Raw genomic sequence first — 27,904 nt, 5'->3', positions numbered from 1 at the left:
GGACATCAGATATAGAGGGAAGAGTACCATTACCAATAGTTCCGGAGCCTCTGATCCTTTCTTTCTGATCTCCTCCGAAGCCTACGAATCCAGCATCTTTAAGTTCCAGGCTTTGGAACATAGACTTTCTTCCCGTCATGTGTCGCGAGCATCCAGAGTCCAGGTACCATGACTGGTGTTTGAACTTTGCTGCATAGGATATCTGCAACATAAACAATCTTATCTTTTGGTACCCAGAGTCTCTTGGGTCCTTTATGATTAGTTTTCCCAGAGTTTCTGATTACTTTGGATTTTCTAGCATTATCAAATTTTTGTTCTTGTGTGTGTGTATAGTGATAAGAGAAAGGGGATTTAGGTTGGTCACTAGTAGAAGTTTTATCTTCCTTAGGATCATACCCAATTCCTCTTCTATTGTTCTGACTGACTCCATAAATCATGGATGCCATAACACTCCTTCCTATCCCATTTTTCAGAAACTTTTGAAATGCCTTTTCATATTTATAAATTATCGTGTTTGAAGTTTGTGGAGCATGAGATAACGCTTCTTCCAGTTTTGAACAATTTTTCTTTGCAGCATTTCTTTCTAAGGTTAAAATTCTGTTTTCATCTTTTAGTTTTGAAATAGTTATCTCAAGTTTGTCACACTCTTCAAACTTATCTTCAAGGCAATCTTTTATAGCTTTAAATTTTTGTTTCAGTTTCTGATATGAGCTAAGAGTTTCAGACAAGCATGATTCTAAGTCAGATCTAGATAGTTCAGAAAATACCTCTTCTGATTCAGTTTCTTCATCTGAGGTGTTATTGGATGTGGTAGCCATGAACGCTACATTGGCCTGTTCATCAGAGTCAGATTCTGATGAGTTAGACTCGCTATCATCCCAGGTAGCCATTAATCCCTTTTTGGTTCTGAGGGAATTTTTCTTGAAGCTCTCTTTTCTGGAACTGTCTTTCTTTAACTTAGGACATTCATTCCTGTAGTGACCTGTTTCTTTACATTCATAACAAATAACATCTTTGTTAGTTTTACCTTTAGATGTTGATTCTGATCGATCCCCTCTGGGTCTTGGTCTCCTGAAGTTATTGTTCCTCTTTTTCCAGAGTTGTTTAACTCTTCTGGTTAAGAGGGACAATTCTTCTTCATCATCAGAATCTTCCTGTTCAGAGTCATCAGCATCTTCTGTTTCGGCCTGGAATGCTTTGTTTCTGTCAGATTTGCGTCTTTCAGATCTGGACTTTAATGTTACATACTTGTTCTTCTTCTGAGGCTCATCTTCCTCTAGTTCTATCTCATGGCTTCTGAGGGAACTGACAAGCTCTTCAAGACTGATGTTGTTCAGATCCTTTGACAGCTTCAAGGCAGTGACCATGGGTCTCCACTTCTTTGGCAAGCTTCTGACTATCTTTTTGACGTGGTCTGCAGTTGTGTATCCTTTGTCTAGAACTTTGAGACCTGCAATAAGAGTTTGGAATCTAGAGAACATTACCTCTATGGCTTCGTCATCCTCCATTTTGAAGGCTTCATACTTCTGGATTAGAGCCAGAGCCTTTGTTTCTTTGACCTGAGAGTTTCCTTCATGAGTCATCTTCAGGGAGTCCAGTATATCTTTAGTTGTTTCCCTGTTGGTGATTTTTTCATACTCATTATAGGATATGGCATTGAGAAGTATCGTTCTGGCTTTGTGATGATTCTTGAATTCGCGCTTCTGATCATCTGTCATCTTACTTCTGGGAACTTCAACTCCAGCATTAGTTACATGAGGTTTGTATCCATCTGTGACAATGTCCCAGAGATCAGCGTTATAGCCTAGAAAGAAACTTTCAATTCTATCTTTCTAGTAATCGAATTTCTCTCCATCAAAAACAGGAGGCTTAGCATTGTAACTGTCTCTTTCGTTTGTCTAGGCCATAGTTTTTCTCGTTCTGGATCTCTCTACACGGTTAAGTGTTTGATTGGAAAATCAATAACAGAGCCGAAGCTCTGATACCAATTGAAGGTGAGAAAAACAAGAAAGGGGGGTTTGAATTATTTTGGAAAATAAGCGCTTTTGCAAAATAAAATCACACAGGATTTTATACTGGTTCGCTTATAACACAAAGCTACTCCAGTCCACCCGGCCAAGGTGATTTCGCCTTCAACAAGGACTTAATCCACTAATCTTGAAAGATTATTACAACCAACGTCTAAGAGAAAAATCTCTTAGTCCTCTCAAGTATGCAGACTGCGCAGAGTCACTTGAGGAATTTAAAACAATTGAGGTAAAAACAGAATTTGTAATCTAGAGTGCTTCTAGGATAAAGCAAGTATTACAACAATTAGAGCAGATAAGAAGTTTCACGTTATGAGCAAAAGCTCGTGAAAGATTTAGAGAGAGAGTAGAGTAATTCTGTGCGTTCAGGTGTGTCTCTCAATGAGGTTCGCCGTTCTTTATATAGAGGTGAAAAACGACCGTTTGTAGTGATGGCAGATATTTAGTCTTGATGAGAGTTTAATGCCATAACTTCGTTGTTTCTTGCCAGAACAAGTTTGTCTCCCTGAATAACTTCTTTCCAAATATAGTTTCTTTCCATTTGAAGTTGAAGTTGCCATTACTCTTTCTGGATAAGGAAATCCATTATCAGAGTCTGCGTTACTCCGTTAATCTGAGATCTTGAGATGTGGCTTCAGAGCTTCTGATAGTTCTGATCTTTTAGAATTCTGGTGTTGTCTTTAGATGACGTCGAGAGCTTCTGGAATTCTGATATACCGTTGCTCAGAGTCAGAACTTCTAGAGCGCGTTTCTTCTTCAGATGCTTCTGATATTCTGATCTGCTGTTTTGCTCAGAGTTAGAACTTCTAGAGCGCGTTTCTACTTCAGATGCTTCTGATCTTCTGGTAATTTGTATCTGATTTGATTCTATATCTGATGACGTGATCAGATTCCTTTCTTCTTGTTTAGAGTCCTGCACACTTAGAACTTTTCGTTAGAGTGCCATTTTTGGTTTCATCCTTTGTTATCATCAAAATCTTGGAATCTGTTGTAGAACTATTTTTGTTCTTACATCTTGCATCTCCATCTCTCTTACGCACCCGTCTATGACATCAAGTAGATAACAAGTGTCGTCTATGGCTGGCACTTGTAAGAATTGTGTTAAGATGAATTCAACTTTTTCCTCTCCAACTTCGAATGTCAGCTTACCTCTCTTTACGTCTATTATAGCTCCGGCGGTAGCCAAGAATGGCCTTCCTAATATAATAGGTGTACTGGCATCTTCTTTGATGTCCATGATTATGAAGTTTGTAGGAATGTAGAATTGTCCTACACGTACGGGGACATTCTCTAGTATACCGACAGGATATTTGATTGAGCGGTCAGCTAATTGGACAAACATCTTGGTCGGTCTTAATTCTCCCATACTGAGCCTTTTGCAGATGGTTAAGGGCATTACACTAATGCTGGCTCCTAGATCGCATAGAGATTTGTCTATGACGAATTTTCCAATGACGTAGGGTATGGAAAAACTGCCTGGGTCTTTTAGTGTGGGAGGCATGTTATTTTGGATTATTGCACTACACTCTGCAGTAAATGTAATTGTTTCGTTATCCTCAATCTTTTTCTTATTGGATAGGATTTCCTTAAGAAATTTGGCATATGAGGTCATTTGTGTGATGGCTTCTATAAAGGGAATTGTAATGTTTAGTTGCTTCAGAAGTTCAACAAATTTCCTAAATTGACTCGCAGTTTTAGAACTTGTGAGTCTCCGAGGATACGGAATGGGTGGTTTATAAGGAGGTGGAGGCACATAAGGTTTTTCTTTCTCTTCGGCCTCTTGGGTATCATCTTCCATTTCCTTCGGTTCACTTACCTGCTCAGTTGAGGTTTTGTCTGGTTTTTGGTACATGGCAGGGTTTTGGAGTCTTAGATCTACGGGTCCGTCTATTTCTTTTCCACTCCTCAGTATGACGGCATTTGCATGTCCTTTTGGATTAGGTTGCGGCTGTCCGGGAAATGTTCCAGCTGGAGCGGCTGTAGATGCTTGATGTTGAGCCACTTGTGAAATATGTGTTTCAAGCATTTTATTGTGGGTGGCTAAGGCGTCTACTTTGCTCGCTAGTTGTTTAAGTTGCTCGCTGGTATGTATGTTTTGGTTCAAGAAGTCTTTGTTTGTCTGAGCTTGGGTAGCTATGAAGCTTTCCATCATTAATTCGAGATTTGACTTCCTAGGCATGTTAGGAGCATTATTAGCTGGCTTTTGATATCCAGGCGGAACAGCTGGTGCTTGGACAGGTGCATACAGGGTGTTGTTATTCTTATACAAAAAATTAGGATGATTTTTCCAGCCTGGGTTGTAGGTATTCGAATAAGGATTTCCTTGTGCGTAATTTACTTGATCGGTTGGGACTCCTGCTAATATCTGACATTCTTGTGCAGTGTGTCCAGGGTTTCCACATAACTCACAGTTTGGAGTTACAGCAGCCACGGTGGCTGCGGGTGGTATGGTCAAGTTGTCTAACTTTTGAACAAGGGCATCTACCTTGGCATGGACATGGTCAAGGCTACTGATTTCGCACATTCCGCTCTTTGTTTGGGACTTTTCTACTGGAGTTCTTTCACCTTCCCATTGGCAATGGTTTTGGGCCATGTTTTCAATGAGTTGATAGGCTTCGTTGTATGGCTTGTCCATAAGTGCACCGCCTGCGACAGCGTTTACTATCAGTCTTGTGTTATACAGAAGTCCATTGTAAAATGTGTGAATGATCACCCAGTCTTCGAGACCGTGATGTGGACATATCCTCATCATGTCCTTGTATCTCTCCCACGCTTCGTAGAGATATTCTACATCTTTTTGTCGAAATTCGTTGATTTGAGCACTCAGCATAGCAGTTTTGCTCGGCGGAAAATGTAACGCCCCGAATTCAATTAATTAATTAATTTGAATTATTTAGACTTTTATTTGATTAATTGATGTTTTAAATTAATTATTGTGTGATTGTGGGGGTAAGTATCCTTGAAGTAGAGGTATAGAAAGAGCAAGAGTTTTTCAGACTTTTAGGAATTAACGGGAGTTTTAACTAATTATTAGAATATATAGTATTTTATTTGAATCTAATAAATAAATAAATAAAGAATTACGAGGTGAATAATTAAAAATAACATGTGTGATAGAAAAATAAGGAATATTAGATTTATTAATAAAATAATAAGAAAATAAAATATGTAGAAAAATTGAGGGCAAAGTTGGAATTAAGGAAAATATGTAGGATAAGAAGGAAAAAACCTAATAAGAAGAAAATAGGTTTTGGAATAAAATAGGAATTAGGAGAACCTAAAAGAGTCGTATTTTTGGAGAAGCGGAGCAAAAGAGGCAAAGATGGGCAGTTAGGATTTGAGAGAAGAATTTCTTCGAAGCTATTGTCGTTTTGCTGGAAAATCGAGGTAAGGGGGGAAAGAATTATCAATAAATGTATAATTGCATGATGGAAAAGGAGAAGTCCTTAATCCCCATTAGGTTTTTCCTATTTCTTCCATTATTGAATATTGATGTCATGAGTGAAACTATTATGATTAGATGACGATAATTATATATTGATATAATTATAAGTAAATGTGTTAAGGGTTGAATTTTTTCCAGAATGTGTTATTTTAAATTGTGATATCGGTTGATATTGTTTGTGTATCAATCGTTGTAATAATGTTGTGGCATTGGTTTTTTTAGTGAATAAATTGGTTAAATTTGGGTAGGAGCGATGCCGTAAATCTAAATCGTAAAGAAAAAGTAGCCCTTCACGTGCCCATGGTAATTATAGCTTGCAGTTTGGTAGAATGATCTTGAATCATTCACGTTGCCGTAATGTTTCATACTCTTTTATCTTGCTGTAAAATTAAGTGGTTCAATTAGGTTGTATAACATAAGAGTCCTAGAATCAAGGAAATTTAGTTTTATTATAGTTGTAAAGGATAATGACTATAATTATAATTATAATAATAATTAAAATGATGAAATGATTATTAATTAAAATTAAATAATAGTAAGATATTTGATATGAAATGTTTTGAGATGTGCGTACCACTTAGATAAAACAAAAGTATGTATCTTAGTATTAATTTATTCACTTCTGAGACTACTGATGAGCATGCATATCTATCATGGGGAAATTTATCTTGTATGTACTTAATGGATACCAATCATGATGTCGCTAAATTCTGTTGCCGTCACTGTTTTTGTTCTCTCCATATATTTGACATAGTGTATTTGTATAGATAAATTAGCCAATATATATAGAGAAGTATTCATGTGGAATTGAACTTACCCACCTATGTAGACAAAAAGTGAATGAAGTAGAGAACCAGTATACATATGGTGGTTATTAATTAATTATAGTGTTTATTTATTAGTTAGCATGGAATTAATTAATTGTTGAGTGATAATTTTGATGATGATTTTGGTGACTATTTTGTGATTAATTTAAATGATAATTTTGGTGATCAATTCGGTAATTATCTTGATGATTAATTTTGGTGATTATTTTGTGATTAATTTCAATGATAATTTTGGTGATTAATTCGGTAATTATCTTGGTGATTAATTTTGGTGATTATTTTGTGATTAATTTCAATGATGATTTTGGTGATTAATTCGGTAATTATCTTGGTGATTAATTTTGGTGATTATTTTGTGACACTGTATGTTGTAGAGAGTCATGCATCATGGTGTATGGACTTCGGTCCAGTTTTGGCGAGTCTTGATCTCATGATGGAGATCGAGTGCGAGTAGCTAATTCTAGTGAGGAATTAGTGAAGCGCTACCTATGGTGATGGTAGCGATTACGGTGTGCTCTGGTTCCAAGGGGGAATCGATCATATGGTGGGGATCATGGAGTAAAATGGACCCGAGTGTTCATAATTTGGTACCACATGTATGTTGAGTCAATCGTCGAGTACATTTGTATTGTGTTGCATTGGGTGATTATTTTTGGTATTATGGCGTGTGGATGAGAATACTTAATATGATGATGACTATTGTAATTAGTGTGTGATGTTGTTAGTTAATCTTTGTTTCTACTGTTAATTATTGAAGTGTATTCTCACCCCCTTCTGTTTGGATGTTGCCTTTATATGGGCATCGTGCAGATACTCAAGAGTAGCTTTGACTGAAGTAAGTGGAAGGATAACTCTTGAAGTGACTTTCGTAGCTTATCGCGTTTATTTAGTGGTTCCTTGCTCTGATCATGTAACATCGGGTTGGGATAAACGCTTGATTTGATTTTTCTATTATCATTATTGTCGACGCCACAAACTTTGGTGTTGTCGTAATGTTAAGTGTTGATTTAGTTGCCATACTTTAATTTCACCATTAATTTGAGATTCAAGAGGCTTAATGCCTTGAGTTATAATACTATTTTTGTATGTTTATTAGTGATTCCGCTGCGATGATACCATAAATTTTTGGGCGAGTATGCGAGGACAGGTACTGAATGCCTTATTAAATAAGTACTTGACCCAATTCAGATGTGTTGGATGTCGTGTAACATCTCAAGTACAAATCAGATGTGTTGGATGTCGTGTAACATCCCAGGTATAAATATGTGCATTGAAATTTATTTATGTGATAACACGTGTTGTAGAGCAGGTTATGTGTTCTTATGTGTGTGACACCCTTGCGGTTATGTTTTCTAATTAAAATGTCAGATTATTATTTTGGGGTATAGAAGGGTGTTACAGAAAATATCGGGATAAGAAAATGTTCTTCAGTTCTTCCCATGTTGTAACGGAGTTGGAGGGCAAGGATTGCAACCAAGCCCAAGCTCTGTCTCTTAGTGAGAAAGGAAAGAGGCGCAGTCTTATCGCATCTTGAGATACACCATTCGCCTTTACAGTGTCTGCGTACTGCACAAACTTGGTCAGGTGTTCATTAGGGTCGTCCGTAGGATTTCCGGCAAATTGATGTTGTTGGACGGCTGATAATAGTGAGGGTTTCAGCTCAAAATCGTTTCGATTGATAGCGGGGGCAGCAATGCTGTTGTGAGGTTCTTGTTGGGACGGAGTAGCGTAGAATTTAAGAGGACGATTCTGTGGTCCTTCTTCAGCCATGGTTGGTTTTTCTTCTAGTTTAGTAGGAAAGAAGATATCGGGAATATCGTACTTTTGTTGATACTCTAGTATTCGGCGTCTTATATATAAGAAACGCTCTAATTCTGGGATTGGTGGTGCTAAGTTATCGCCTTGTACGTGAGTACTTGGCATACAATCGGGGGAAATAAGGGAAAGAAAATTAGTTTTTATTTTTACCTTAGTCTATACCGTGAAACGAAAGAATCAAATTATTCGACTAAATCAGGTCCCCGGCAACGGCGCCAAAAACTTGATACGTGTCGTGACTATATATAGAATATAGTCTATCGGGTACTTGATTGTAAGTGCACAATCCAATCGTTTTAGTTTTAAAAGATATCGAACCCACAGGGACCGATGGTCAAACTAGTGCTACTAACGTCACTATGTTTAGCTAAGGGAATGATTTATAGAAGTTTGGGTGCAGGAAATTATATCTAAGAGAATTTTTGTTTTAAGAAAGAATTAATAAGAGGAATCAGTATGCAACGCATTAATCTTCAGGGATTCGATAAGTCACCGGTGTATAGTTCAAATACCAAATATCTTTCAGTAGAAAATACTTATTTAAAAGACTTTATCTCACACTCTCGTGGTTGTTGATTTGACCTATAGCTTTAAGTTAGAATGTACGCTCTCGCTGTCCCATTTGAAGTTAAAAATACTTTTTGAAAATAAATAAAGTCTAATTGCTTTTAAAGTGCTCTCGCTGTTTTTAAAATCAATGCCTAGTTTTTACTATCCAGCTCGAGCCTCACGCTCTCGCGATTGTTGGTTCTCACCTTAGTTAATTTCCCACTCTCGTGGCAAAATCGTATTAAATAGCTTCTCACTTTTGTGACAAAGTTAATTAAATTCAAATTAAAAACCTCAGCCGAAAAGATTGTTTGAGAAAAGGAGTTTTCACCAGTTATTATTAAATCTCATCCAATTAAGTTGTTACATACCGATACCGGTAGTTTAGCCGGACATGTTAAATAGCGCAAACACAGACGAGCATAAACCGATTAACAGTGCAACAAACATAATTATAATAATAACAGGGCAATAATAATAATAATTTGAATAAAAACCTGGAAATTGAATTAACAGAGTATGGTGAATCTTGGAGTACTTGAGCAGTCTTCCACAGGTCGGTAGGATTCTGCTTCTTCGATACAATTGCTTACTAAATTAAATAAAGTGTAGTAGTTCCCCAGTGTAGGAAACTACTACTTTGGCTAACTGAAAAAACGGAAAGGAAAGGGAAAAACGAGAATTCTAAACGGAATGGTAACTGAATTACTGTAATGAAAACAAAGTTGCTGAAGGAAAATAATACTCAAAAGCTAGAATGCTGTAGAAAAAGTAAAATTGCAGAGAGAATGTAGACGTCCCATTTTTTCCAACCTTCGTCCTTTTTATATCCCTCATAGGTCTTTGGCAGTTGAGATAATTAAGGGTGACTGGTTGAGTGAGGAATCCACGGGGAAATCCTTCTTTTGGAGAAAATTTAGGCACATTTTGAATCCTTCTGCTGACTGCTTCAAGCGCATATTTTGGCCGTGTGACGCTCGTCATGGGCCTGCGACGTTCGTCACAGCCTGGGCGTGACGATCGTCATGCTCCTTGTGACGGTCGTCACATCAACATTTTCTGTATTTCTGGTTTTCCTACTTTTTTTGCTGCTTTCTCATATGTTTCTTCTTCTTTTTCTTCATTTTCTACATTTTGCTCATTTATGCATGGAGATTGAAATACCTGCAAAAATAACTCGAATACTTGCAGAATAATTGGAATATTAACTAAAGTGGTATGATCTTGGAGTGTAAATCAAGGCAAATATATGATGTATTTTCGCGTTATCATATCCCTTCAACAAGATTAGTTATACATCCTCCCTGGTCCAGGACTAGAGAAATATCAAAATAATTTACCTCATTAACAACTTTATCCACATTCAAGTTTATCCAACCGAAAACTACTTTGTTCCATTACTTTAACTTCTCCTTCAAAAGTTTTCAATTTTTCTTTGAGTCTGAAGTCACATCTCCCTTCGACTACGATTTTCTTCCATTCCCCTTTAATGAACTCACCAAACTCTCTGTGCTTGATCCAACAATTTTTAAATTTGAACGGTTTAGGACACCAATCCTTATCACTAGATTTTAACCAAATGGGGCAGTGGTCCAATATGTCCCTTTTCCCCTTCCATTGACTTGTTATCTTCCCCTTAAGAACCAAATTCGCAGACATCTAAAACCTATAAAGTCTACTCATTGCATTCCATGTCCCATTGAATCAGGTGAAACGACCACCTAAAGGGAGTATATCGATGAGCTCCATATCTTCTATGAAGTATTTAAACTCCTCACATTCTGAACCTCTATCACTCACCCCAATACCAATTCACTCCTCCTTATCTATTACTGCATTATAATCTCCCTTAGACACCAATCATCATTCGTATTCATCCTTTTCAGTTGAATCAATATGTTCCACAATCTTATCATTTTCACCATGTTACAGAAAGCATAAATGTTGATAAAATTATAGGTTTTCCATTTCCAATCTCCATTTACTCCCACGAAACCACCCCTTGAAACTGTAATTGAGAGACAAAAGATCTTTCCTCTAAAGGATCGTCATGCCTTCATAAGCAACTTATGCCCCACTACTAGTCCACTCAACCTCCTTATCACCCCAAAACTTAACAACCAATTTTCTATCAAAAGATTGAAGTTTAGTTTCTTGAAGGAAACAAAGATCAAACTTACCTGATTGAATGTTGTAACTGATCCTCTTTCTCTTAGTTCTGCTACCTCCATCTCTAATATTGAAAGATAAAATATTCATTTGGAAGATTGATTGATCGCCTCCCATTTTTCCTTTCCTTCTTTATCTCTATTCCCCATCAATCTTATAGCTTTCACATAGTCATTCTTCTTCTTAGTACTTGAAATCCCTAGTCTAGTAATGGTTTCCCAGACTATCCTTCACACCTCTGATTCCATGTTTTCCCAATACCTAATGTTGCTTTGATTGACATCGCAATCAGTAGTTGAGTCGCAACACAACACCGCCCCACAAAGTTGATCCTCTTTGCTATTTGTACTCTTGCGTTTAATACTTCTAATATTCTTATCATCAATGAGCTTCTCCTCCGAATCCATCACTTGCATGCAATTTCTGGTTGTCTTTCTAGGACAACAGATTTGATCATAATTTTTAGTTCTCCTTGGTTGTAAAATAGTGAAATAAGAAGGACAAGTGTCCTCTTGTTTCAGTAAATCCACTACAACCCTTGTCTTTTTCTTTTTGTTTACGGGTTTTCCTTTCAAGACTTTCATACAAGCTTTGTCAAAACTAATTGAGCTTTGAATCTCGGTGTCCACAACTAAAGGCCCAACAGACTTTAACATCCCTCTCTCTTCAATCTGGGTACTCTTATGATTAGACAAATCCCAAGGACCACAATAAACCTTAGTCAACTCCATATACTCCTCAATACTATGACACATATTCTGAGAACTATTATCAATAGACTCCTCATGCTTGGGACACGTAACGGGTTTGAAAACCTCTAAGTCCCTAGTTTCTGAACAAACCTTTTTTCTATTTAAAAGTTGAATTTAAAGATTTGGGTGAGAGTTTTGATCCTTGTTATCCGTCCTATAAACCACCAACGCCTTTTCACCATGAATACCTTCACACGTCACGTCAACATCAACTTTTGTACCTCGAGACACTCCTTCCTCTGTATTGACTTTGTTATCTGTTCCTCTTTCCTCTATGTTTTCATGAAAACCACTCATCTACCTTCTTTCTCCTCCCACCTATCAGAACTAGCCTCCAAGCTAGTTGCATCCCCCTCTGATTCTAAGTTAGAAACCAAGTTTCTCCTAAAAAGCAATCTAATCGAGCCTTTTCCTAACCCATTGACCTATTATCTTCCACTTAAGAACCAAATTCGTAGACATATAAAACCTATACAGTCTACTCACTGCATTCCCTGCCCCCATTGAATCAGGTGAAACAACCACCTAAATAGGGCACATTGATGAGCTTCATACATTCTATTAAGGATTTAAACTCCCCACATTTTGAACCTCTATGACTCACCCCAATATCAATTTGCTCCTCCTTATCTATTATTGCATTATAATCTCCCCTAGACACCAATCATCATTCATATTCATCCTTTTCAGTTGAATCAATCTTTTCACAATCTTCTCTTTTTCACCATGTTGCAAGAAGCATAAATGTTGATTAAATTATAGGTTTTCCCTCTCCAATCTGCATTTACTCCCACGGAACCATCCCCCTTGAAACTGTAATTAAGAGACATGAGATCTTTCCTCCAAAGGATCATCATGCCTCCAGAAGCACCTTATGCCCCACTACTAGTCCACTCAACCTCCTTATCACCCAAAAACTTAACAGTCAATTTTCTATCAAAAGATTTAAGTTTAGTTTCTTGAAGGAAACATATATCGAACTTACCTGATTGAATGTTGTAACTGATCCTTTTTCTCTTAGTTCTACTACTTTCATCTCTAATATTGAAAGATAAAATATTCATTTGGAAGATTGATTGATCGCCTCCCGCTTGTCCTTTACTTCTTTATCTCTATTCTCCATCAATCTTATAACTTTCATAGAGTCACACTTCTCCTTATTACTCGAAATCCCTAGTCTAGTAATGGTTTCCCAGATTATTCTTCCCACCTATGATTCCCTGTTTTCCCAATACCTAATGTTGCTTTGATTGACATCGGAATCCATAGTTGAGTCGCAACACAACACCGCCTCACCTAAAAGTTGATCCTCTTTTCTATTCGTACTCTTGCATTTACTACTTCTAAGATTCTTATCATCAGTGAGCTTCTCCTCCGACTCCATCACTTGCATGCAAAATCTGGATGCCTTTCTAGAGCAATGAATTTGATCAAAAAAATTTGTTCTCCTTGGTTGTAAAATAGTGAAATAAGAAGGACAAATGTCATCTTGGTTTAGTAAATCCACTACAGCCATTGTCTTTTTCTTTTTGTTTATGAGCTTTCCATTCAAGACTTTCAGGCAAGCTTCATCAAAACTAATTGGGCCTTGATTCTCGGTGTCCACTACTGAAGGACAACAGACTTTAACATACCTCTGTCTTCAATCTGGGTACTCTCATGATTAGATAAATCCCAAGGACCACAATAAACCTTAGTCAACTCCATATACTCCTCAATACTATGACACATATTCTGAGAACTATTATCAATAGACTCCTCATGCTTGGGACACGTAACAGGTTTGAAAACCTCTAAGTCCTTAGTTTCTGAACAAACCTTTTTGCTATTTAAAAGTTGAATTTAAAGATTTGGGTGAGAGTTTTGATCCTTGTTATCCGTCCTATAAACCACCAACGCCTTTTCACCACATATACCTTCACACGTCACGTCAACATCAACTTTTGTACCTCGAGACACTCCTTCCTCTGTATTGACTTTGTCATCCGTTCCTCCTTCCTCTATGTTGTAATCGAAACCACTCATCTACCTTCTTTCTCCTCCCACCTACCAGAACTAGCCTCCAAGCTAGTTGCATCCCCCTCCGATTTTGAGTTAGAATCTAAGTTTCTCCTAAAAAGTGATTCAATCCAGCCTTGCGCTTCTTCCATAATTTTGATTCTGAATACGTTTGAATTGATCTAGATATTAAGCACTTCTTCGATCACTCAAGCACATCTGGTTCTGACTATGAAACATGCAACATCCATTCTTATATAGTTGGATGTGTTCTCATCACAACGGAAAAAAAAGTACATATGGTTGAAGTTAAGAGCTCAAAAATTCTTAAAAACCAAATTTGACTAGGAATTGTTCTTTCAGAATCCACATCATTAGGTTGTCAACCTCTAACTTCTTTGAACCATTAGTTTCAGCGTTACAAACTTCCCTAACTAAAAATCATGCTTTTAAAATAAAAATATTATTTCTTCTACTCTTTTCCATAATAGATAGATTCTATTTTTGTGATTTTGTGCTTTGTTTCTTCTAATATAATAAGATGGAAAAAATAATATATTTAAATCTTAACTAGTCGTCATGTCATGTCACCTCACCTTAAAATATATTGTCTTAATATCTAAACTTAAATTAAATAGAATAGCTAAAAAGAAAATTGAAAAGACACAACGAAAATATTTTCGTAATTACATTAGGCCATTTATCATTTGGTGTCAATTAACTTTATTTACTAAAAAAAAATATTATGAATAACAGTGATCAAACTTAATAGAGAGAATAACAATTCCATCATCACAATTGTTTGTTTTTGAAAAGAGATTGGAATCACTTAATATTAGAATTAATATTTAAATAAAATCAATCGATTCAATGAACTAAACGTTAATAGTAAAAAAAAATTCTAAATAAAAAATGAATAAGAGGAGAGTATAGGAGAAGCTTGAAACTTTCTTCTTGTGTGGTAGTAATAGCAAAGCGCAACAATTGAAACCCAAAAAAACACGGCGTTTTCAACGGTCACTTTTACCATCTCAAACCAAACATTTGTGTGTGGTCAAAGGAAGGAACACCAACGAACATGGCCGAAACCGAAACATCCTCATCCAACAACAACGATAATAAAAACAATATTCCAATTGAATTTGTCACCGACGAAGAAATGGCTTTCATAGAAGCAGCTTATGCTTCTGTTACTTCTTCTTCTTCTTCGATTTTCGCTCGTTCTCTTTCTTCTTGCTGTACTTCTTCAACACCTTCTTCTTCTCCTCGTCTTCACAACAATTCACTCTCCATCAACTCAATCACTCTTCTTTCCAAACGAAAGCTTTCTTCTCCTTCTTCATGTGCTGGTGACATCGAAGACACTCTCAGATTCGTTAATTCTCGGAACAAACCCTCCATTTCAGATTCATTTCTTCGTCGTTTCAGGAAGAAACGAGCCTTGTCCGTCACAGATCTTACATCCACGGTATCATTCTTTCATTTGATTGATTAATTTGATTGATTAATTATCAGATTCATAGATGTAATGAATTATTTGATTGATGGGAAAGTATGAAATATTCAACTGTTATGATCATAGGAATGGTGCCCGAAACAAATGGAGTTTTCGCTCCTTCTTGGAGGGAAAAAGGTTAATCAATTTATGAAAGCTGGCATTGCTCGACATGCGAAACTCGAAGCTGAGGTACTACTTGATCGAGTTTTGTATTGTTTTTAACTTGTTGGACGATATAGGAGTGATGATAGTGCTGCTGATATGCAGGTTATAACACGCGTGGAAGTGAAGATTCGGTCGCAAGAAGATCGATGGGCCTTGAAGCTTCTTAATTTTATTACCGGTGTGAATCAGTTATTGTTTGAAGGATTAACTCGAGAATTGCCTATGTAAGTTAATGACATCTCGTAAGTCTAATGTAGCATGAAAATAGAAGAATTGGGTAGTTTTAGATCATGATGAATTATTCTTCTGATATCAGAATAGGCTTTGCAGACGATGTATGGATGATAGGAGTGATTGACGAAGTTCGGATGCCGTTAACAGAAAATGATCATAATCCAATATTAATAGACACAAAGACTCGTGCTCGAGATACACTTCCTGCTGAACCACAGCGACGAAATGGAAGGTATGCTTATTCTTTCTCCGTCTATTTCATTTCATGCTAATGCGTTTGATTGAATCGTTACGGTGCTCTTCCTTTTGACAGGCTTCAACTGATGTGTTACAAGTATATGTGGGACAATTTAGTTGCTGATAACTTTCCTTCTAAAAGCTTTTTTACTTATTTTGGCTTAAACCCTCAGAGTATTCTATGCGAAGATCTCAAAGTGCTAAGTGCTGATTCTGGATTTTCGGCTTTGGTAAGTAGAGGAGAATGAGTTGCTATTGCTACCACTTGTTTATCGTCGTTGAATTCTTTTTTGTTTCCAGAACTAAGATAATATAGTTTGTTGATTGATGTTGCATGTAGACGCTTGATGATGTGGTGAGATATTACAGAAATACATATACGATGTTATCTCCGGCTAACGATCAGCTTTTATTGAGGTATGCTGAGAATTTTCAGTTCAAAATAGTATTTAGTTTTCATGAACTTAAAAGTTTGAATTTGTGAGGATACGTGATTTCGTTTGCTTCATGTCAGATACGAGTATCAGAAAGATCATTCATTGCTTTGTGAAGATAAATTTGTGTATGACTCGGAGTGGCTAAAGGAGCAAATTCATTCATGTCTTGAGTTTTGGCTTGGAGAGCGAGAAGCTACATACGTTCACGAGGACGAGCGATGGAAATGTCGATTCTGTCAATACGCCCCTGTCTGCCCTGCAAATACTGATAGTAGGGGAATGAGTGGCAATACAAGCAATGATTCAAAACCCAAAGAAGACTAAATATCTATCTAAATGCTGATTTTCGGAAGATACTTTTAGCTTCTTCAATAACGGTTGAAAGGAAGAAAAAACGAGATATTTCAACCAGATTGTTTATCTGTTCTAATAAAAGTCTTCTTCCCCTGACGATACGTGGTGAAATTTCACATCTCTTTTCTCGCCGATTTTTCCAAATCAGAAAAGAACTTGATGGTTATTATAACTTATAGGCCTCTGGTAGGTTTATTGTAAGCATTGTTTTATTCATTTATGGAATGTATTGTTGTTGTAGCCGTGTGTTAAGTAAAAAGAAATGTTCCATATTCATGTATATAGTTATAGTTTGTTTTTGGGATAAAAGTGTAAAATTTGTATTAATACTTTCAAAGGCATCATTTGAGATGGTTGTGATGAGTAGCACTTTGATGGATAATTTAAATTCAAATACTAGAAGAAGTGATTATAGAGAAAGCTATTTCACTTGAAAAAATGGCACATGATAATTACAAATATGGCTACTTGTACAACATGTTTTTTTTTCAATAAAATCAAAACTCAACCTGGTTGTACAACAATGGCTACTTCTTTTTCTTGCATTTTCAACAACAATGTTAGACAGAAAATGTCAGTAGCAGGCCATATATTGCAGACAGAACAAAAGTAATTGCATGAGACCTTCAAAAGTCGGCGCAGCTTATTCAACATCAAAATCTTTTATACTTAACTAACAGAAAAATCTGGGTTTCCCCTTTTAAATAATACTATACTTGTTGAATGAGGCGTGGTAAAATCGTGTGTTTAAACAATACAATAGATCCTATTTTATATATGAGATACTATCCATCCCTATGTACATGACATGATATGTCTATACAATGAATACAAAGATTATAAATGGTCATCAAATCATATTTTATATTGGTTGATACTATCCCTATTTACATGATATGACATATCTATACAAAGAATACAAAGAATTCAAAGAATATAAATGGTCATCAAATCATATTAAAACTGGGATTCAGGCGCATTTCGAAGCAAATGGCCGTCGAGAGTAACAAAGCAAGCTTCATGTTAAACTTGCTCATGTTTGGAATCTAACAAATGGCTACCAATAGCATCACTGTTAAGATAAAGATAAGTTTTTTTGCCGGAAGATGTAGTAGTAGATACGTTAGAAAACCCAGTGTAGTTGCCATTCAACTTTGATAAGCATATTTTCGCAATAAAATCGAAGAGCTCGTTTTCTTGCACAAACGGTTGAGCTGCATAATCTTCAACAGGCATCCACTGAACAGAAAAACAAACTGTTAGAATGGGCACCGCCACTTAAAAAACATCCTTAAACTTTATAAAGATACCTTAGTTGCTTCAATTTCTGAGGCCTGACTCTGAATATCAAAGGATTGAGGTTGCAACATGCAAACGAAGAACAAGTCTGATTTCTGAAAGAAAGATTTATGGCTTTGCCTGATACCAAAGAGACATAAAGTTCAGTAACAGACCATATATTGCAGACAGAAATTTGTGAATCATATAAAATTTGTCTCTTACCTGAATGCTAAAACTTCAACAAACTTTGTATCTACCTACGGAAGAACAAAAGTAATGGCATTGAGACTTTGAGCATGTCCAAAGAAACATGATAAATAAACAATAAATTCAATTAACATAGTTTGTCAAAAAAGAAGTGTTAAAGACTGTTATAAAGGCCATAGAATATGAATACGGTAGAGTATACAATGTTGTAATATAAATATTAATAAAACGGTCAGTGACAAAGAAAAACATGAATCTGTACTATATTTTGTGTTTGCTTACCCCTGTCTCTTCCTTCACTTCTCTAATTACAGCATCACAAATATCTTCACCCTGCAAATAGAATTAAAACATGTCAAAACTCAAAAGATTGAATTACCATTTTCATAATTTGATCAATAATCATTTCGACGTATACTTGATTGACAGCTCCTGTAGGCATCTTCCATACACCTGTGCCTCCAAATCTACCACTGGTTTCCTGAACCACAAGCACCTATCAAATGAAACAAAACCATTCAAACAGTATTACAAACAAGAAACAGTATAATAACCACAGAATGATGTGTGAAAGATCACCTCTCTCTTGTTATTGACAACAAAAGCACCAACGCCGACACGGTGTGACGCGTTTGCAGGAATGCTATCAGGGGTATCAGGGATCCAATATACAAGCATCAAGTAATCCGACTCAGCATGATGGTACCTAAATCCAGCCTGCAATACAGTAAAAACAGTCGTTCGGATTCGCAATCAATCCGTTCCTAAGCTAGTTGTTGCTGTAAAACATGTAAAACATGTAAAACATAAATGTATATTATATACCTGGACAGCAGAATGAACAAGGTTTGAATGTTGCAAGGGTAAATTGATCCATATACCCTTTTTTCCCTGTTTTGAATAAATTAAATTAAATGAAACTGTACTAATAATAATAGTAATAATTAATTAGTGAATGTAGCTAATTAACCTGTTGAGTCCATTTGGACATTGAATGTTCCAATTCAGAAGCAAATGAATGAGAATCCATAGGGTTTTCAACTGTTAGAATAACTCCTCCGAATTTATCCTCTTCCACACTCATTCCTTCGATCTTTTCAGCTTCCATTGGATCTTTACAAGAATCAAACAAAGAGGATTACGAATTGAAAAGTGGTGGTTGTTTTGGTTTGAATGAAATGTAATAATGAAAAATGATCCATTTTTGTGATGTTAAATAGAATAGGTATGAATGGACATTCCACTGCATTACGCGTGTAGAGACATTTTTAAATTTGAAACTCGGCATTCTTTATAAGACTTTTCGAAAATGCTTGGCGTTTGAATTTCAAACAAGATTTCGTCGAGACATCGTGCAGCGTATGTTCTTATCATCTTCCAAAAGTCCTCATAATTTATAACCATCATACCCATTCAATATTCAACTTTATGATTTTTTTTTTCTACTACCATAAAATTTCTACTTGAATCAACTAGGTTAGGTGGGTTGAGACATTAATATAATTCAAGTTAGCTTAACATTCGGTAGAAAATAGGCAACATGTTATATCTGCAACATCTTATATAATAATGTTATGTTATGCAATATTGATTTGTTAGGAAAAAACCATAATGAAACTCATTAGATCAACAAGTTACCTTTGTTATTTTTTTTTTAAAATTCTTAGACATTGGCTAAACGTAATTGATTGCAGTTTTATGTCAATCGATTGTATCTATAGTTTTTTAATTTTTTTTTTTAATAATCGCACATAATCTTATGTAGTTGTATATATACTCTTTGGATATTTCATTAATGAAATAATGTTTATTTTCACCCTCTCTCTCCACACTTAAATTCTCACTAATTTTGTGGTTGTTTTTTCTAATATTTGGCATCAAAAGTATGATTCAATCCATCAAACACCCAGTGTACAAAAATACTTTATGTTTTCAATGAACGAATCCTTGTAAATCTCTCGATTCTCGATGCGAAGAATTACGAAAAGTGGGATAAATAGATAAAGATGATGTTTGGTTATCAAGATATTATTGAAGTGGTCAAGAATGAAGTTACTCCACTTGTAGAAGGTACAATAGATGGAAGAGAAGAAGAAAGATTACAAGGCGATGTTTTTATTCCATCAATGTGTGGATGCAGATAATTTTGAGAAAGTTGGTGATTGCACAACTACGAAACAAGTGTGGGAAATCTTGGAGAAAATGTATGCAGGAACTGACAAGGAAAAGGTGGTGAGGTTGCAAACTCACAAGAGACAGCTGAAGTTGATTCAAACGGAAGAGAAGGAAATAATTTGCGAATTCACAACGAGAATTGCAACATTAGTAAACCAAGTGAAGGCTTGTGGAGAAACAATCACGGAGCAGTATGTTATCGTAAAAATCTAGCATTTTTCGACATCGAGATTTGACAATGTGGTCGTTGCGATTGAAGAATTGAAGGATCTCACGACCATGAGCAAGGAGGAGCTTCAAAGTTCTCTTGAAGTCCATGAATAAAGAATGGATGAGAGGAATGGTGATAAGACAAAGACGAAGATCATTTTGCAAATTTGTGTAATGAGAGAGACAATAAGGTGAAAGGAAAGTGACCCATGAAGAATAGAGGGAACTTTCAGAATTTTGGTGGAAGAAAATCCCAAAATTCCAAAAATTTGACTTGTCAAAGGGTGAGAGCAGTGGCAATAGAAATGGTGGTCAAGGAAACTATAGAGGTGGAAATACTAGAGGTGGAAGTGACAAAAGTAATGTGCAATACTTTAATTGTCAAAGGTTCATTCATTTTGCAAGTGAATGCAAGGTGAATAAGAATGAACCTCAAGTGGGTGAAGTCAAAGTTGAAAGACATGAGTTTGATGATGAGAACACTTTCTTGGTCATGATCACAGAAGAAGAATACAGTAGTGGCAGGTTGCAAGATTGATGTAGCAGTTTGAAAAATTCCATAGAAACAAGGTTCAACTTATTACTTCTCAAGTGCAACTGATTGTCACCTGCCGAAAGTACCATGATGACCGCAAAGAAGGTTGTAGATGACAACAATCAATGATATCTTGACTCTGGTTGTTTTACGCACATGAAGGGAAGGAAAATTGGTTTGTGATAATCAATGTCGCTATAAATGATAAAGTGAAGTTTGTGGATGATACCACACTAGCGGCAGAAGGGATCAGTGACATTTCAATCAAAAGGAAAAATGGTGACTACTCCTTGATCAAAGACGTTCTTTATATTCCCGACATCAAATTTAATCTTCTATGTTTATGACAATTACTTGAGAAGAACTATACAGTCCACATGAAGAACAAGGTTATGATGGTGGTGGAATCAAATGGAAACTTAACCCTCAAGGCTCATATGGCTTCAAATAAAACCTTCAAAGTTGAATTGAAGGTTATGGACCATAAATGTATTGTTATTGCAGTTGGTAGACAAGAGTGGTTATGGTATTATAAGGTTAGGCATCTCAACTTTAGAGATCTCAACATCTTACAAAGGAACAAGATGGTTACCGAACTGCCATTTATTAATATACCGACAGAAATTTGTAAAGAATGTATGCAAGCGAAGCAACATAAGAAAAAATTCAGCAAGGATACATGTTTTAGAACCAAGTGTCACCTTAAGGTGGTGTATTTAGATATGTGTGGACCGATGCAAGTTGATTCCATTGGTGGCATGTCATACCCCAAAATTTGTCTGTTAATTTTTATGATAAATTGATTCATGTATGGCATTCATTTCACATTTGCGTTCATTCATTAACATACATTCTCATATAAATTATAAATTTTAATTTATTTATTATGTACAGATATAAAAGATAATAATAATTTTGGTTATCTGTATGATATAAATAAATTTTATAAATATAAATAAAATAGTTTTAATTTAATGATAAATAAAAATAGATTTGAATTTTAATTGTATAATTAAAATTTTAAATTAATTTTATTTGTTAAAGCTCATTAAATTATAATAACTATTTTTTATAATTTAGTGACTCATGTAAATTATTCATTATTTATAAATAGTATTTATTTAGTAATTCACGTTTTTACTTAATAAAATTTATTTATAAGAGTAACATTTTTTAAAGGCCCATAAATTATAAAATAATTTTGGTTGATATAAGTAAGAATAATTTTGATTTTTTTTAATGATGAAAGTAAAAATAGAAATAGGTTTAAATTTTAATTCAATTATGTAACTAAAATTTAAATTAATTTTTATTTGTTAAAAGTCATTTAAATTATTCATTATTTATAATAATATTTGTATTTAATAAATATTTATTTATAATAATAGATATTTAAGACCAAATCCAAACCAAAAATATATAAATAATCATAGTATTATTTATCATATGATGGTTTTGTTTTATAAAAATAATTTTGGCTCTAATTTAATAACAAAAATTTTAATTTTAATTGTGCACTTAAAGCTTTAAATTAATTTTATTTTTGGTTTATTATTAAATTGCATTTTATTATAATTTAGAAAAGTGAAGTTTGAATGAGTATTCCATGCCTCACGTGGAATTTGAACTTTTGAAATATCAGTCCATGCAAAATGTTAGAGCTAACTCTCCAAAATTATATGGTGAGATCCTACAGTATAGGAAGGGATCCAAATATTTAGCAAGGTTAAACCCTAATCCACACCATTATAAATACTTCATATGGCTGCAGCAAGAAAAAAAAAGAGGAGATACAGCAGAAGAAGATACACAAGGCAAGGCAGAAGCAAGAAGATTCACGGGCAGGGAAAAGAGAAGCAACCATAAAGCACTCATAGCCTGAATAAGAACAACACACATACAGTGAGCAAGCTAGAAGAATCAAATCCCCAGTAAGTGTTCATTATGGAATTTGCATCCAGCATGATTACCTTGCAATACTCCTTAATTCCTGCATGAATAATATTGGTTTAATATATATATATATATATATATATATATATATATATTATATATATATAATATATATATATATATATATATATATATATATATATATATATATATATATATATATATATATATATATATATATATATATATATATATCTATATATATATATATATATATATATATATATATATATATATATATATATATATATTGAGATGATGTATTCATGGTTTAGTGGATGTTGATATTGCTTTATTCAAGTATGCATCTGTTCTTGATATGTCATAGCATGTTGGAGAAATTCTATTTGTATGATTAAAGAATTATATCTGCCATTTAATTATTATTATATGAGTGTTGTTTCTAGCATGATTATGTTTATTTCACATGTTGTTATTACATAATAATGATGATGATGATATAATGGTGATAATATAAATCATTGGTTGTCTTTAACATGTATGTGTAAGGTTTGTTTTATCATTATCACTTGCAGTAAAGAGAACTAATACATGAGTAAAATAATATAAGCTTCTTGATTTGTGCATGGCTGTTTTTATTATTGCATGATGATTACATATGATCTTATTTTATGTGTGTGGTTTGATATAAGATGAAGTTACAGGTTTGTTGTATTCACATGAAAGAAACAGCATGAGAAAAAATAAAGTAGCTTGCTTTCCTGGGTTCGAATAAATAACGAATGGACCAACATGGCTCGTTGGTAGCTCCCCCCTTACTGCAACATAGAGATCCTGGGTTTGAGCCCCCAGGACCTATTTTTTAGCTTTTCAGTTTTATACTATGTTTACTCCCTTTCCACTATAATTAATTCACCACTATTTTTCTATTATTAAAATAAAACTCATTAATTAATTTTCCAATTAATATATTATATTGGTTATATAAACTAGGATATAATTTAATCTAGTTTATTAATTAAATTTCCATATATCACTTAATTAATTAAAATGAGCTATTTTGAATAATAAAAATCTAATTATTTTTTTTCTTTTTTCTTTTAAAATTTCTATCAATTTAGTCTAAGTTTTTCCATAAATTCATAAAAAAAAAAGTTTCTATTATTATAGACTAAAAATATTCTTAATTCATTCTTAAATTTAGTTTATTTATTTCATTTGTCATGAACTTTCTATGCCCTTTTAATTTTGTACTCGTTAATTAAGATTTAGATATTTTATATCCCCTTTTAAATTATGTACCCCCATCCCGAAGCCATGTAATAGCGTAGTCTTATTTTTCGCACTTTAATTTTTCCATACTGTGAATATAACTGTCTAGATGTATGCTAATAGGATTGCATGGAAAGATAAATAATCAAACTCAGATAAGTTAATTCAAGATAATATATCTGAATCCAATCATTTCCACACTTGCACCTCTAGGGTAACCCTCTCTTTGTTGCCTTACGATATTACGGTCATGTCCCGTGAATGTGGGGATACCCTTAGCAAAGACCATTTCGATTAAATCATCATCATCCCTAAACAGATAAGTCATAGTCCCTTCGATCAAAAGGTCAATGTTCCTACAAGATAAATCATAGTCCCTCGAACGTTGCCTTCGAATATATGACCTTGTCCCTCGAACGTTGCCTTCGAATATATGACTTTATCCCTCGATGACCCTTCGTTGTAGCCTACGATTAAATGATGATCGTCCCTTCGAATGTTAAGGTATCCTTACAAATGTTGCCTTCAATGACCAATCGACGACCCCACGATGTCCCTTTACATCCAAAGGATAAGACTACTTACTTCTCAATAGTAAGGACAATTTTACCCTCTTAAGGATATGAAATACCTATAAAGACCTTGGTTAGGTATAACTCTTAAATGCTTGCTCACAACTTAAAATACTTTTCACACCTCACACTTTTCAAAACATCTTTTAGAAAATCACCACTTGGTATACATTCGCACCAGAATCATCGCCGAGTTATATTTTTCTAGACATCTTTCAAAATCAAACGAGATAAACACTATGTATACATTCGTACAAGAATCATTACAAAGTTAAACTCTCCTTTCAAAATATTTTCTAAACACACCACATTTCTCAAACAAGGAAAACATACGTGAGTTAAGCAATTAAGAGCCCATGGATAACCATGGATACAAAGGGTGCTAACACCTTCCCTTTGTATAATGTACCTCCCGAACTCAAAATCTAATCAAGGTCTTTCCTGTTCTTTTCCGCCTTTCCTTATTGGATAAAAGAAAAGTCGGTGGCGACTCTTGTTATCCGCAACATTGCTTTTCAAAGCAAAAGCACAAAGTCAGTTCACCGTATCACAGAACTGGCGACTCTGCTGGGGAATCTTAAAAAGAGAGGTTACCTATAAGATCACTTATGTTTTCGAATTGTTTCTTTGTCTGATTTACTTTTAAGGGATTGTTTGGGTATTCTATGCTTGAGTGAAAGGTCCTACACCCGGATCTAGTGTACCTTAGGTAAGTAGCAAGAGAACATCGCGACTGTCCGGCGTATACTGAAATGGTTAAAATGATGGCTACGGTTAATGTGACACTTTGGATGTCCTGATGTTCCTCATGTTTACTTGAGGAAAAATTTGGCGTCTGCGTGGTGTCATCAAAGCATTAACCAGACCTTTAGAACCCTAATTGACTCATCCTAGCCATTAGAAAGTAGTGAGATAACTGACTTCGGTTTCGACTGGGGTTGGTTGATACTCGATACTACACTCTTTGAGATTGGACTTTAGGGAAATTTTGGTCAACCGCTTGGTGTTGCACTGAAGTGGACTTAAGGAAAGGTTAATGATTTGAGATCCTTCTAGAACCCGGTTACTATTCTAGGACAGGTTGAACCAACCAAACTTAAGTGGGGAGGGTACTTACCTATGGAACTCATGCAAGCCTTAAAACCTAGGAATGATTGTGGTGTGACTTGTTTGTGCTTGTTACTTACTTGACATCATAACATCATAACATCATGACATCATGGCATTGTACTAACCATTTCGAGGACTTAGGGATTTAACTTTGCTCTGTTTTGAAGGGCTATGGCTTCCAGGAAGACCATCCAGATCAATTTTGTAGCGACCTCTCCTCAACTCAAGGATTTAGTGTCAGAACTTCCCGATCATGCTCAGTTCATCAAGAAACATGGTTATCTCCTCAATTTAGTTACCACCGGTTTCAAGGAAGATATGATGAGAGTTCTATTCTAGTTCTTCGATCCTAAACATCATTGTTTCACCTTTCCAGATTATCAGTTGGTACCCACATTAGAAGAATTTTCCAGGTTGCTTGGGATACCTATCCTTGATCAAACACCTTTCAGTGGTTTAGAAAAGATTCTGAGGTCTGAAGAGGTTGTCGCGGCTTTACACATGACAAAGTCCGACATTGAAACTAATTGGGTAACAAGAAGTGAAGTTAAGGGTTTACTTGCCAAATTTCTGATAAATAAGGCCCGAGAATTCCTAAAAGCTATGAGTGTCCACGCTTTCGAAGATGTTCTAGCATTACTAATCTATGGTTTGGTGCTATTTCCTAATCCGGATCAATTCATAGACATGAATGTTGTTAAGATATTTATCACTCATAACCCTGTGCCCACCTTGCTTGGAGACATTTTGCATTCCCTTCACACTCGTACTATGAAAAGGCAAGGGACTCTCATGTGCTGCGTACCTTTATTATCTAGGTGGTTTATTTCGCACCTTCCTCAATCAGTTTGAAGAATGAGCAAAATTTGAAATGGTCTCAAAGGATAATGTCGCTCTCCCATTCAGACATCCATTGGTGTCCCCAACCCAAAGAAAATGTTATCATCATTGACCGTTGTGGAGAATTCTCTAACGTACCACTCCTGGGGATAAGAGGAGGTATTACTTATAATCCTGCTTTAGCCCTACGTCAGTTTGGTTATGCTCGAAGAGATGGTCCACATGAAATAATTATCCAAGGCACTGTGTTTGACTATGACAACGATTCTCAAGGTCTCCGTCAAAGGTTTGTACGAGCTTGGGGCATGGTGAAAAGAAGTACTTTAGGACAGATAGACTCTATTCCTATGGAACCTTATCTCAGATGGGTACGCGCCAGAGCTCGTGAGCTTATCATGCCATATCTTGCAATCGGACCTCTGATTGTTGAACCAAAAGTTGAAGGAGGTACCCCTCAGATCATTCCTTATCCAGATATGCCTACCAATGTTGAAGAATTGAAGAAATCTTGGATCCAGTTGAGAGAGGAAAGGGATACTTTTGAAGCTCAGTTCTGTGCTGAAAGGAAGAAAGTATTAGAGCTCACCAGCCAACTTAATGAGGAACGAAGTCTTAATGCATATCTCCGCCCAAAAAGAAGTCGTCCCTGGGAGACTTGAGCTTTCATTTTTTCTTGTAATGAACATTGATTAAAGAAATTATTAATAAAAGTTCCCCTTTTTGGTGGTTTACGCAAAGTTAAATTCCAAAAGTCCTTGAAAACATTTCATACATTGCATAGCATAACATAACATTGCATAACAGGTACTCTAAAGGATCAATGTTCTCACGGTCTTCCTCTCAAACAGAAAAATGGCCCTCGAACAAATTGTCAAGGATCTCCAGGCTCAGAATGCTCAAGTCCAGGAGATGATCTTGAACTTATCCAAGGGGCAGGAGGAACTGAAGACTCTATTGCTCGAGAAGAAGAAAGACAAGAAATCTGTGAGTTACATTAACCCGGGAAGAAGGCTTTAAGGACAGGCTCCAGGAGTCAAGATTGGAATTCCGAAGGATAAAGAAGATGAGACAGAAAATGATTCGGAAGATGAGAATGTTGATCCCTTCAACCCTGAGGACGACTATGAAAATTATGAAAATGAACAGTACTCTCCGAAGGATGATAAGTATAAGTTGCTGGAAGAACGTATGCTAGCTATGGAGGGTCAGAAAGCGCCCGGTCTGGATTTCGAAAGCTTAGGTATGGTCTCTGATGTGATCATTCCTCGCAAATTCAAG

At 35.4% G+C, this 27,904-nt stretch overlaps 2 protein-coding genes, 1 long non-coding RNA gene and 1 other non-coding gene across 4 annotated transcripts; 3 read left to right on the top strand and 1 right to left on the bottom strand.

The window, feature by feature from the left end:
• The first annotated feature begins 4,750 nt into the window (after positions 1-4,750).
• LOC127109989 (small nucleolar RNA R71) lies at positions 4,751-4,857 on the top strand. The gene has a single exon (XR_007797229.1). It is a non-coding gene; the product is annotated as a small nucleolar RNA R71 (small nucleolar RNA).
• Positions 4,858-5,246: 389 nt separating this feature from the next.
• On the top strand, positions 5,247-7,375 carry LOC127104869 (uncharacterized). Its single transcript, XR_007794859.1, has 2 exons — positions 5,247-5,414; positions 7,110-7,375. It is a non-coding gene; the product is annotated as an uncharacterized LOC127104869 (long non-coding RNA).
• A 7,154-nt stretch (positions 7,376-14,529) lies between these two features.
• On the top strand, positions 14,530-16,892 carry LOC127104867 (exonuclease V, chloroplastic). The gene is made up of 7 exons (XM_051042013.1): positions 14,530-15,053; positions 15,168-15,272; positions 15,351-15,472; positions 15,565-15,714; positions 15,796-15,949; positions 16,060-16,136; positions 16,234-16,892. Exons 1-7 carry the CDS (start codon positions 14,664-14,666, stop codon positions 16,478-16,480), a joined length of 1,245 nt encoding a protein of 414 aa, XP_050897970.1. The 5' UTR covers positions 14,530-14,663; the 3' UTR covers positions 16,481-16,892.
• A 287-nt stretch (positions 16,893-17,179) lies between these two features.
• Positions 17,180-19,362, bottom strand: LOC127104868 (nudix hydrolase 2). Its single transcript, XM_051042014.1, has 8 exons — positions 18,969-19,362; positions 18,824-18,889; positions 18,578-18,715; positions 18,417-18,494; positions 18,281-18,331; positions 18,014-18,048; positions 17,821-17,929; positions 17,180-17,749 (listed from the first exon to the last, which is right to left on the bottom strand). Exons 1-8 carry the CDS (start codon positions 19,104-19,106, stop codon positions 17,534-17,536), a joined length of 831 nt encoding a protein of 276 aa, XP_050897971.1. The 5' UTR covers positions 19,107-19,362; the 3' UTR covers positions 17,180-17,533.
• Positions 19,363-27,904: the final 8,542 nt, after the last annotated feature.

This window comes from Lathyrus oleraceus, chromosome 7 (assembly GCF_024323335.1).
Source record: "Lathyrus oleraceus cultivar Zhongwan6 chromosome 7, CAAS_Psat_ZW6_1.0, whole genome shotgun sequence".
NCBI classification, from domain to species: Eukaryota; Viridiplantae; Streptophyta; class Magnoliopsida; order Fabales; family Fabaceae; genus Lathyrus; species Lathyrus oleraceus.
The sequence above is the reverse complement of the archived record's forward strand: the minus strand, read 5'-3'. Positions and strand labels throughout refer to the sequence as shown.

Bases quoted from the DNA above. Each gene is read 5' to 3' on its own strand.
- LOC127104867 (XM_051042013.1), top strand. From the start codon at position 14,664: ATGGCCGAAACCGAAACATCCTCATCCAACAACAACGATAATAAAAAC. The intron at 15,054-15,167 runs GTATCATTCTTT...TTATGATCATAG, and splicing joins TCACAGATCTTACATCCACG to GAATGGTGCCCGAAACAAAT. The intron at 16,137-16,233 runs GTATGCTGAGAA...GCTTCATGTCAG, and splicing joins AACGATCAGCTTTTATTGAG to ATACGAGTATCAGAAAGATC.
- LOC127104868 (XM_051042014.1), bottom strand. From the start codon at position 19,106: ATGGAAGCTGAAAAGATCGAAGGAATGAGTGTGGAAGAGGATAAATTC. The intron at 18,332-18,416 runs GTATACGTCGAA...TTCTATTTGCAG, and splicing joins CTACAGGAGCTGTCAATCAA to GGTGAAGATATTTGTGATGC. The intron at 17,930-18,013 runs GTAAGAGACAAA...CTTTGGTATCAG, and splicing joins GTTGAAGTTTTAGCATTCAG to GCAAAGCCATAAATCTTTCT.